This window comes from Coccinella septempunctata, chromosome 8 (genome assembly GCF_907165205.1).
Source record: "Coccinella septempunctata chromosome 8, icCocSept1.1, whole genome shotgun sequence".
Lineage (NCBI taxonomy): Eukaryota > Metazoa > Arthropoda > Insecta > Coleoptera > Coccinellidae > Coccinella > Coccinella septempunctata.
In genome coordinates this window covers 31,633,993-31,646,277 of record NC_058196.1, presented here as the reverse complement: position 1 = coordinate 31,646,277, position 12,285 = coordinate 31,633,993, and the positions used below count along the sequence as shown (strand labels likewise).

The following is a 12,285-nucleotide window of genomic DNA, read 5'->3' as shown; positions in this document are numbered from 1 at the left end:
CGAGGCAAAGTCGAGCAGTGTCATAAACCCGATTTTGCGTCCGCGATGAACGAACTCGTTGTTCATTAGAATATAATTAATCCGTGAATAAATTCACCCCGATTCCCCGAGAAAGATGAATGGAGCGAGAACAGATGGCCGCGGAGGGGAGGGAGAGAGGGCGACGAGAACAATTCCGACCCTGATAATTATCGTCCGAAAATCTTATCTCCGAGTTTTAAAGAGGTAGCTAATTGGCATGATTTTGTTATTTAGCGGGGTGACTGTTTCCCCTTTAATTTACATCAGAATTCAATCGAGTGGCCCCGGACCTTTTCCGGACCCCGTTTCGAGGGCTTAGGGGTGTCCAGGCTCGAAAAAATATCGATGGTTTCGACGCATCGCGTTTTGACAGCATCGTGGATTTGTTCGATACACTGGGACACAGTTTGAGGCGGTATGACATGAAAACGCTTCTTGTCGATGGACTGAAAGACGTTTATGGGAAACGTCTGTGCTGAAAATTTGGATTTCGAAGTTTTTGACCCAAAATTTCTTCCCAAAATGTTTTCACACCCCTGGAACTTGATATAACATCATTTCAATCTATTCTACGTAGAAAAAGAGCTGAATGAATCCAATACCTGAAGTGGAAACTTTCAGAGTTATCAAAGGAAAATTTGATACATTCCATCAACTACTTGATCATTCTAACCTAACCTATAAAAAAGACCTTGCTCTTCTTCCTGTTGTAACATAGAGGTAACCTTATCAGCCTATGATAAAACGTCGATTTTTTTTCCCTGCTACGTCGATGTTTTGGCATTCTGACCATCCCTACCCTCGAGCTCTGTTCTCGCTAGCTTAGGTGGATATCAAACATCGCGCATTTGTCACCTTCCATCCTCCCCTTCTCGTGTTTATGAGGGGGAAAGGGATCCCTTTCTTTTCTGCCCTTTCACATCGTACTTTGCGTTTTCCACCCTTCAATATTTGCGCCGGGGTGAGAGATTGAATACAACCCGGGTAATGTGTAATTCATTACGGCCGGAATTTATTCATCCACCGCGTAAACTCGTTTGATGAACTTCCTCGTTATCGACTGATGACACTAGGCGGTTTCGAAGACTGTTTAGGAGAACCTGAATTTTTTGGTTTTTCCATCTGAATGTGATACATATTCTGAAAGAGCAACTCTTCAAGTAATCAATCTGAGAATTTCATCCATCTAGGTGCAACCGTTCGGTCTTGTGAAAGTTTTAAGTGACCCTATCTTTTTGGGAATTTTTCGAAGGTCAACTTGCGAGTGGTTTATCTCTTAATAAAAGTGACCGTAGATAGAAATTTGATACATATTCTGAAAGAGCAACTCTTCTAGTTATAAATCTCAGAATTTCATCCATTTCGGCACAACCGTTCCGTCTTGAGGAAGTTTTAAGTGAAATTTGCAATTTTTGAAAAATGCCATTTTCGAGATGAAAATCTAAACGAAGGGAGACAGGCTCTCGAAATTGCTCGCAATAGATTCAGCGTGTTCGAAAACCTATATTTTCATACCAAAATTTCAAATATCTGGCCCTGTTTAGGAGAAAATATTTTTTTTTGTTTTTCCACTTTTCATTTTCGAGTTGACTTCGAAGAGCTCTCTGGAGTGCAATTCTCTATTGAAGCATCAACTGTTTGGTTTTCTAGAATCTTCAAAACAAATTCTATGCACCCCATATCCTAGGCCAGTAATAGAACATCCTGATTTTCAGACAGAGCAGCAAAGAGGTCGTTTTAGGGGGGTCTAACCCCTTGCTCATTTTTGACCCAAAAAATCGAGATTTTCGAAATCGAGTTTTTGTGCTAGGGTGGAAGCCTAGGCAATGCTGATTATATAACCGGAAATCCCAATTGGATCGGGCGAATATAACAGGAGATATCGCAGATTGAAATTCGCAATTTTTGAAAAAATCCATTTCCGAGATGAAAATCTAAACTAAGTGAGATAAGCTCTCGAAATTGCTCGCAATAGATTCAAGGGGTTCGAAAACCCATATTTTCATACCAAAATTTCAAATATCTGGCCCTGTTTAGGAGAAAATAATTTTTATTGTTTTTCCACTTTTCATTTTCGAGTTGACTTCGAAGAGCTCTCTGCGGTGCAATTCTCTATTGAATCATTAAGTGTTTGGTTTTCTAGAATCTTCAAAACAACTTAAATGCACTCCATATCCTAGGACAGTAATAGAACATCCTGATTTTCAGACAGAGTAGCAAATAGGTCATTTTAGGGGGGTCCAACCCCTTGCTCATTTTTGACCCAAAAAATCGAGATTTTCGAAATTGAGTTTTTGTGCTAGGGTGGAAGCCTTGGCAATGCTGATCATATAACCGGAAATCCCAATTGGATCAGACTAATATAGCAGGAGATATCCCAGGTTGAAAATTGCAATTTTTGAGTAATGCGAATCTAAGTATAGGAAGATAAATATTTTTCACATTGGGAGTGAGATATTAGCCGTACAAAAATAAAACTGCATTGTAAAATAGAAAGGTTCGCCCATGAGGACATTCTGAGAAATCCCGAAGAATGTACAGGTAAAGAGTACTTTCAATCGAAAGATTCAATTCAAAAGGAACCTACAAAGAAACTATACTAGAAATAGACCTTCACGGTTAAATTCACCGTGAAAACCATTATGGAATGAAGTTCATGAATACCAGGACTAAAAGCACTTTGCTCTCCATGAGTCAAATGGGTGCCATAGGGCATTTCTGATCAGCTGACTTTGACAGTACCTCTGAGTCTCCCACCTGTCTGTGATCGGTGATAACCCCACTCTTGTCAATCTGACCTGTTTCTGTATGAAACGTTAAACAGGCTTTGTAAACGTCAAAAATCTCAGTTTTCTCAAAAAACTGTTGCGATTCTTTGTGTACTAAAGCCTGGATGTTTCGAACTTCTTTGGTCTTCAGCGTTTGTGTTAGTGTTGTGTGCATTTTTTAATTGGTTGTTCAGTTATTTTTGTTATCTCGCTTATCTTCATCTAGGTCTTTACAATCTTTTTGTTTAGAATGAGCTCCTATGAAACCTTCAACTCCAATCGAAGATAAAAACATGAAATACCGCATCCCTCTCGTTGAAAACCGAAATTATGACGGATGATACGTCCTAGCAGCAGGGACGCGCTCCGCGCTCAGTCGAGAATCCAATAAAGCTCCCAATTTCCGCACGTGCAAAAAAAAAAGAGTTCCGTGGCAACCTCACACAGGAGGAATCTCCTCAGAAAGCGCTGAATCAATAAACCAGTCAGACACTCGAATATCCATCCTCTCAAACACACACACGCCGAGAATGTACACATTTGAATGTCGATAACTTTTACGCTTCCTCAGCTAGCGCCGTCTCGCTCACCCTCTTCTCGCTGACGGTGCGGAAAAAGCTAGAGAAGATTCGATAAACTTAGGGGTTGGTGGTAAATCTCCCGAAGAAATTCGTCGTCGATAGGTTACGGTAATTTGACAGTTGACATTTGGCGTTTGGAAACGTCAACTGTCAAAATATTGACAGTTTTGGTAGCTGCGAGGATTTTCACAAATTGATACCGACAGTAAGTTTGTCACGGAGTCAAAATAAATGTTTGGCAACTATCTCGATCCGTCTCATCCGATCTGAAAGCTCTCCAATTAGCGGCGCGGTATCGGCGTGTAAAATCTATTTCTAAGACCACTTGTGTCGAGCAAAATATTGTATAATTATCCTTGTTAATCTTATACATATACAAATATTCACACAGTAGATTTTTGAGGTCAAAAAAAAACATTTTTTCCTAATAGGCTCGGTTTAAAAGATACAGGCTCTTGGAAAACCATAAAAAAATGTTATCTTCAGTTCTGTCTCACTAACGGTTTCATCGAATGAAATGAATTTCGGAATATAGTTTTTCATTTATTTGATGAATCTTTTTCGAACACAAGGTATCACCCACGTCTTCCAGTTTCCTCATTATGACCATTATGTAGCAACAAAATACCAAAAATCCAAAGAACCCAACTCTTGAAACCATGTTGGACGCTATCTAATGAATATTTGAACGTATTGTAAAATAAAAGTGTTCTTCAGATTTCCTCGTATAATGAGCCGTTTTCGGATAATTTGATGTTTTCAAACTGTAAAGTTTGAAAAACTGGGTACTTTGGCAGAATACAACTCTTTTCTGCTGGTGTGAAAACCCGGGGGGTTCATTTTTTCTTCCTAAGTTTCCAGTGCTTCGACTGAATTCAAGTCTGTTTGAAGGATCCAAATTTGTGTAGTGTCACAGATTTAGCTAGTTATTCTGAAGGTAATTTTATTCTTCCAGGGACGGCACAGCTCATTATGAAGACTCAAAATGGCTATATCTTTTTATCAGGGCAGAATCGGAATAAATTGTATAGGTAAAAAGTGTTCCTTTTGATCTCAAGAATCTACCGTTGAAATATTAGTAGGAGTCAAAGACTCGGCATTTCTTCTAATGTAACAGAGTGTATTTCACGCTTTCCCGTTCGGAATTACAATAATTCAACCGCATCTCGGGAATAATGAGAATTCGTTCGGATGTTCGGAGTTTCCCCTTCTGCTAATCGCGAGCCCGTATATACAATGCGAATTGCAGATAAACCGTTTATTTTCTCGGAGTTAATAATGCAACGAAGGTGTTCGCAGAATCGACAAGTATCCCGTTTCCGCCGTATAGCGTCTGTGTAATTGCGCAAATCCATCTTTCATTATTAATGTCGAGTGAACTAGCGAGCAATTATACTATTGAGCCGCGACTCGTGAAAATCTATACTCTACAGGGGGGGATTAGAAAATGTTCGTGTTGACGCGAAGATATCGAGCTACTTTATCGGTTAGGAGCGTTAGGGATGATCCCCGTCAATTTTCACAGATGGAGTTTCAAGGGTGGTGCTTCTTTTGTACAGGGTGTGGCAAAAATTCGATGCTCTCTGAAAGGATCTCGGGAACTATAGGACTTAAAGAAAGACTCTTCAAGGATCCCTGATTTCTTTTTTGGAAATTTAGATATCAGGAAGCAGATCATAGACATCCTGATTCGTTCCTTGGTTACAGGGTGTTTCTGAAAAATGAACGTTTCAAATATTTCGCTTTACCTTGGTTTACGTTCGAGATATTCGAAAAATTCCAAAATATTTTGTCGGTTTGTAGATTCTTGAGGTTAACAGATGCAGGCTGTTAAATTACCATAAAAAATGTTATTTTAGGTCTACCTCACGAACAATTTTATCCAATGAAATGAATTTCGGAATATAGTTTTTCATTTATTTGATGAATCTTTTTCGAACACAAGATATCACCCACGTCTTTCAGTTTTCTCATTATGACAATTACGCACCATAAAAATACCAAAAATTCAAAGAACCCAACTCTTGAACCTGAGTTGGACGCTATTTAATGAATATTTGAACGTTTTGTGAAATAAAAGTATTCTTCATATTTTCTCGTATGATGCGCCGTTTTCGAGTAACTTGATGTTCAAAAATTAAAAAGTATCTGTGAAATTTGAAAAATTCTGTACTTTGGCTCTTCCCTGCTGGTGTGAAAACCCAGGGGGAGCAGAATGCACTACACCGTTCATTTTCCTTCCTAACTTTCCAGTGTTATAATTTGATGTTCAATTCAAAAGTACCTGAGTTTTAGAGAATCCTTCAGAAAAAGTCCCGACTTTTATCAGAGAGTCGGTCCGTCTCTGAAAAATTCGACGATGTAGTAGTATGCACAGCATTACATCATTACATTCCGTACGAAATGTATTATATCAGTGCCCCATGAAATGGCGCGGGTATTATTCGTGTTTCAATACACAATAAATTTATTCGTAAACATTATTACCAATCGTAAAATATTATACGTCCTCCTGATTTTATGGGTGCATGAATTCTGGAAATGTTGCGGTTTTACTGAGGACTCGTTTTTACATTTTCTCGATCTCGTATCTACGGAACATACTTCACAGAGAAGGATACATATGTATACAGGGTGTCTCACGTTGGGTGGCCTATTAGACGGTTACGGAGAACGGGTCTACCTGACTAAAATATTTTCTATGTTAAGACGTTGCCGCTTATTCGAAAAAATACTACAAACTTCGGTATTTCAAATGGGACACCCCATTTATTATTTATTTTTTCGCTTCTCTATCCCTATCTATAGAATAAATTTCCAAATAACTGATGAGTACTGACCCTAAAAGCTGGTTATGAAACTGTTCGCAGAAATATAAAAGAGAATAAAATAAGAATCATCCAGTTTTAATCTGACCTTTAACGTTTTTTCCCCAAAACGATCCGAGCGACTTCAGTTGTTAAGAATTCTATATCGATCACGTTCTGTTTATTTTTCCTAAGAACTGGGTAAATGTTTGAAAGGTACATAGCACACAAACATTTTTTCCGTCAAATATTTACTCAGCCATCAATATAAAATCATTTTGAGCACAAATACATGGCATTTGAGTAAATATAATGATGAATCAAATAATATTACCGGTTAAACTGTCGACAGAAATAGATTCACGCCGATACGGTTCAAGATTTGACTAGTTGAATAAAATAGAACCTTCCACTGGTCTTCGAAGACGATCAGTTTATCATTATTTAAAGAAATGTAGGTGGAGATAGGAGGACATTTTATAATCAGAAATATACAGAAGGAGTAACTCTGCCGAGCAGTTTTTGTTTATTAGAATCGGTTACGAATTCAATTTTTTTCGACTTTAATGGAACATGGTATACACGGTGAGTCTTCGACTCCAACAAATATTCTAACAGTAGATTCTTGGGGTCTACGTACCATGAAAATACCAAAAATTCAAAGAACCCAACTGTTGAAACTAAGTTGGATGCTGTCTAATGAGTATTTAAACGTTTTGTAGAATAAAAGTGTTCTTCATATTTTCTCACCCTGTATAGGGAATTGTTCATCTGAGAGATTATGAATTCGTTAACGAAATTCAAGATGGCGGCTCCAAAATGGCGGACGATAGCTGAGAAAACGATCTGATAATCGAGATGGAAGTTTATGAAAACTCTCGTACTTTTATTGCTTTGTCAGTTTTGTTTTGTGTCGGTTGGTACACATTGAAATAAATTCCAGCCTATATAGTTCAACGATGAGTCAGAACCTCGAAATTTCCGAAAATTCCAAGTGTCTGACGATGAAAAGCGACAAATAACAATTGAAAATGTTTATTCCTACCTGATACCAACCTTCCCGCATTTCACCATAATTCGCAATCATTATAAAAAACGTTCGGTACGAATAAACAGAACTGAACAGATTGAAACAAACATTCGAATATAATATCGAGATTAAAATTAATAGAGCATATGTTAGAAGTGAAATACACACTAGCTTGTAGACGACGATAAACTGATCGACATCAGCGTCGTTATGATACGAAAATAATTCTTCAGGACAAGAGGACGAACAAAAAATTCTTACAAAAATACAAAATAATATAAAAGTTTGTTTTATATGTCGAATTTTTCAAGATAAATCGACTTGTTTATATTTTGGCTACAACACTTCCCAGATTATCTGGACAGAACTAAAAATATTGAGATTTATTTCAAAATCTTTATTTTCTGGATCTGTTGAAAAATATTGTTCTCAGAAATGAAAAAAAGAACATATTTTTCTCAATCAAATTTAAATTTCACTTCGCATGGCACATTGGCTGCAAAAGACAATCGAACGATCAGAATAAGTAGCTAAATCTGTGACATTACACAACTGTGGATCTTTTAAAAACAGTTGCACTCGGTCAAAGTACCCAATTTTTCGAAATTTTGAATTTTCGAACATTTGGAAAAATGGTAAGGGAAAAAAGTGTTTTTTTTTGGACCTCAAAAATATACTGTGAATAAATTCCACGTAAAAACCTTTTCGAATGAATTCTCTGCGCTGTAATGAAATTCCGATCAAAATTTGACATCCGGTTCCGAAGTTATGGAAAGACAAACATACAAACAAAATGAATAACAAACACACAACATGGATTTTTGTTTATGGGTCGATTTTGGATAAAAATTGTTCACCACTCGTTTCAAAACTTCCATTATAACCTAGAAAAAGTCAATTTTCTATCCCGTATTGTTAAAAAACGAACATTCGACCCTAAAAATTCGAATCGATGTTGACGGTGAACGTTTTCAAAGATGGCTTTCAACCAAAGCGCCAATTTCGAAGATTTACAGCCACACGCTGCCGCGAGGAGTATGTGAAAAGTACCCGTTCATTCGAACGTTCCAACACATTAAATCGCGAAATTAATAATGACGCGATATGGCCTACGTTCGGAATGCAATTGTAAAAGGCCATTCTTCGCGATGGATGTAGCCAAAACATCGCGGAAGGGTCGAGAAATACGAGACGTTTCATACCAGACGGACGTTGTTTATTCACTGTGATCTGAATTTGTTCATTGCAACCTGTCCTCGAAAAGTAGCGAACGAGAAACAGATGATAATGCAGGAAATAAGCATACTAAGTGACATATAGAGAACTTAATACCAGTATTGATGAATCTACCAGGAAGAATTGTTTAGACCCGTTTGCACCAAACGCACTTAGTGTTAAGTGTCCCTTAAAATGAACCCTTAACTTAAATTACGTTGCACCAACTGTTAAGTGACATTTAAATGGCTGAAGCTAGCCTTAAATTCAAGCGCTCCTGTAATGACCACTTAGGTATTTAAGGCCGGGATTCTAACCTAAAATAATTTGTTGATCTGGCTGCAGAACTTCCCATTTTTTATGGATTTTGAAAATTGAATGAATTCATTACTGAATACCAAGCCTTTTTTTTTGCCTTTATTGTAATGCCATCAGTGTTTTTCAATTTTCAATTTGGTGTCACAAATCATACTATAGTTAGCAACAAACTCTTCTGTTGAGAATGTGAGTGTCCTTCGTAAATTACCACCACTTGCTTGGCAATCATTCACCGTATTCGTACTAACAAGGGCAATAAGGACATTTTCTTCACGTTCCTCTTCAACATTAGTAAAACAAATTCACACAAGACCTTACAAATAAAGTGTTGTACTTATATAAACTGAGGTACCTTTTATTTGACAATCATTATCAATATTAATGCTAATTCAACAACAAAAAGTTGTTACTCTTTGATGATATTATAATAATATACTTGACACTGACTGACAGGACAATAAAGTTAGGTTAATGAAATGACAACGATCATCGGCAACCGGCCAACCAATGAAATGGCTTTATTGGACTAGGATGAAGTTGCACCGAAATAAAAAACTGAAATATCACTATATATAAAAACTTAAGGGCCCCTTACTTAAGATTCTGTTAAGCCACAGTCGTGCAACTGGGAATAAAATTAAGCGTCCATTAACTTAAAACGAGGCTTAGTTAAGTACTCCTCTTAAGGGGGATTGGTGCAAACGGGCCTTAGAAATGAATCATTTAAAGTCATTTTTGTCAAATTTCGATCGACACGTGTGAAAAACATCTTTGTGATCGATTCATCTATAGAGGCGGAACTCTCACGATACCGTATCAGCGGAATCGTAATTTTTCGTTGCGTCATCCGCATAAATTCCGATTTTATGCAAATTGTCGCCTGCAACTGAAGTTGGCAAAGTTCGAAGTTTGTCGCCAATTTAATTAAAGCGTCCAAACGATGCCGAGAGAGGGTAATTTGATTGTTTAACCGCCGAAACTTTATTCCCGGCCCGGTTGCGGTTTCGCCCGTCTATTTTTCGTGAGAAAACACGGATCGATGAGCCTGTACGCCGTCGGTTAAAAATGGGAGAATTTGTTGGTGGTGTTGACGCCACGCGAAGGCCAAAGACAACGTCAATCGGAATGAATGATCGGAAAAAAAAGTTGTCTTCCCGAATTCACTCCCAAAAGAGTCATTATACGTTGATCAAACGATTCAAAACCTGGACTCATCACTAAATATGCACTTCCTCCATCTATGGGTGTTATAGTTCTCAGGATGATATTCGAAGATTTGGGCCTTAGACTCGATCTTGACAAAATCAAAATCCTGGTAAGTTCGCCAGAAAGCCTTCAAACAGATATCAGCCTGGAGAATGAAACTCTCTAGCAGGTCGAACAGTTCAAATACTTGGGAAGCTTCATAAATAATAGGGCTAACCTGGACAGGGAAATACACAACCGTATCAATTCGGCATCACAGGCATTCTGGAAGCTAAAGGACAGAATGTTTCAAAATCACGACCTCAATCTGAAGACCAAGACAGCTGTTTACAAAGCGGTGGTCCTCCGAACGCTTCTTTACGGAAGCGAAAGCTGGACGCCCTACAGGCGACATATTAAACAGCTTGAACAAACGCAACAACGTCATCTAAGACAAATACAGCACATCAGATGGTTCCACAAGGTTTCAAATGCAGATGTCTTGCAGCGCGCGAGTTGTATAGCAATTGAGACTCAAGTAACGAGGGCCCGACTCAGATGGAGCGGCCACATTCTGAGGATGCAAGACGCAAGACTCCCCAAAATAGCTCTGTATGGCGAATTCACAAAAGGAAGCTCGGAAACCAGAAGGCCAGTATGAGCGGTTTAAGGATATACTGCATCAATCCCTAAAATCAGTTAATGCCAATCATAACTGGGAACAACTAGCGTTAGACAGGTCACAGTGGAGGTCTTTGGACCACAGTTATAATGCAGACTCGACAAGAATACAGCGGCGGCCAGATCTGGTTGGTGACTATCCATGCCCTGAGTGTGGAAGGTTCTGTAGGTCAAGGTTGGGTCTCTTCAGTCACAGGAGGGCACACAGTCGCAAGTAGCCCTAAGAAATTATAAGTTTCATCGCACCGATAGCTTTGTTTTTGAGTCTTTTTGTAGATTTATTCTCGGTAACTGGACACAGCAATGAATGAATTAATGAGTTCTCATGATAGAGTGCTCAACGATATCCCATTAGCCGATCTTGTACGACGGTAGCTCTTGCTCTTCCACCTGCAGCATTTTTACGCAGTACGATAGCGATTCCGCCTTCTATTAACTACACATTGGTGAATCCAGGCTCGGAAGGACCAGAAATCGCCACTATCCTCGTTTGAATCGTCCAACAAAAACTGCCGCTGACACAATCGATAAAACGACGAACAAACATCATCGATTCGAACCTTAATGGCACGTAATCAGGTTAATCCACCAACTTATAGTTCCTCCCATTTTTATTATCGCCGTAAGGTCAATCTCGAAAATTACAATGAACCACATTGTACTTTATCGACCTTACGCTGATCGATGCGTGAAAAAGTAACAGTTCGGGAAAAGTAATCCATTAAATCGCCTCTAGAAAATGATATTTTAATGCGGCACACCTGTCAACGGAAATACATGATGTTTTAGGCGTTTTAAAGTGATTCAAGAGTATAATCTAGATGTGATACAGCTCTAGCGCGTAATTCTTTTCGTCTTCAACATCTGTCACTCCTGGTGACACAATAGGCTTGTTCGTAGATTGGTTCACAATGGTTGTGAACTGTACAGAGCAAGCGCAATTCCATTTTAGGGTAGCGAAAATTCATTTGCGCTTGCTCTGTACAGTTCACAACCGTTGTGAATCACTCTACGAACAAGCCTAATACATATATTAGTAGTTCTAACTGTCAATATTGAGTTGAACTGGGTTCAAACTTTCAGGTTAGAATTATGAAATATTTCAATCTACCCTATTTGAAATTTTAGGTCAAAAATAGTTGGAAATGAATGAAATTTTTAAATTTCTCATAAAAAGACTTGCTCTTTCAGAATATGTATCACTTTCAGCTCTTATTTGTTTTTTCTGCGAGTTCCAACTTCTGTGTAAAGGAGGGCTAAGGTATAATCTCAAATAAGCACGATATGGAGACAGTGGCGTAAAAACAAACGTAAAACCAGGTCTCACCTTCCGAATACCAAACCCCGGTACATCATTCTGTACAACGGGACAACGGGGGGCGTTTTTCATATTCGATAGCGCCCGTATTCCCATTGTGCGCCCGGCTGATAAATCCGGAATCCAATTTAAAACGTTATTGACGTCACGGGCTGAGTGCATGTCGGAAAATGTTGATTTGCATCTCTCTTTGCCTTTTCGCGTATAAAAATCCGGGCGGCATTGAGATTTATATCCAATTTGGAGGGCGCGGGGTACGCGCCCGGCGGCCTGATTTGACAGGTGGACGTGGCGCGGTTTTTTCTGTCATCAATCGTTGGTAGATGGAGGCACACGTATGATTCTCGTTTTTTCAGAGGAC

General features: G+C 38.6%; 1 protein-coding gene across 4 annotated transcripts in view; it reads right to left on the bottom strand.

Annotated features, from left to right (window-relative positions):
* LOC123318776 (protein groucho) overlaps window positions 1-7,368 on the bottom strand; it is a 52,801-nt gene extending 45,433 nt beyond the window's left edge. For 3 of the 4 annotated variants that reach the window (XM_044905511.1, XM_044905512.1, XM_044905515.1), the window contains exon 1: window positions 7,223-7,368. In XM_044905511.1, the coding sequence (XP_044761446.1) occupies window positions 7,223-7,264 (42 nt within the window). In that variant the 5' untranslated portion in view covers window positions 7,265-7,368. The remainder of the gene's footprint in view (window positions 1-7,222) is intronic. The other variant, XM_044905513.1, reaches the window with a different exon arrangement.
* Window positions 7,369-12,285: the final 4,917 nt, after the last annotated feature.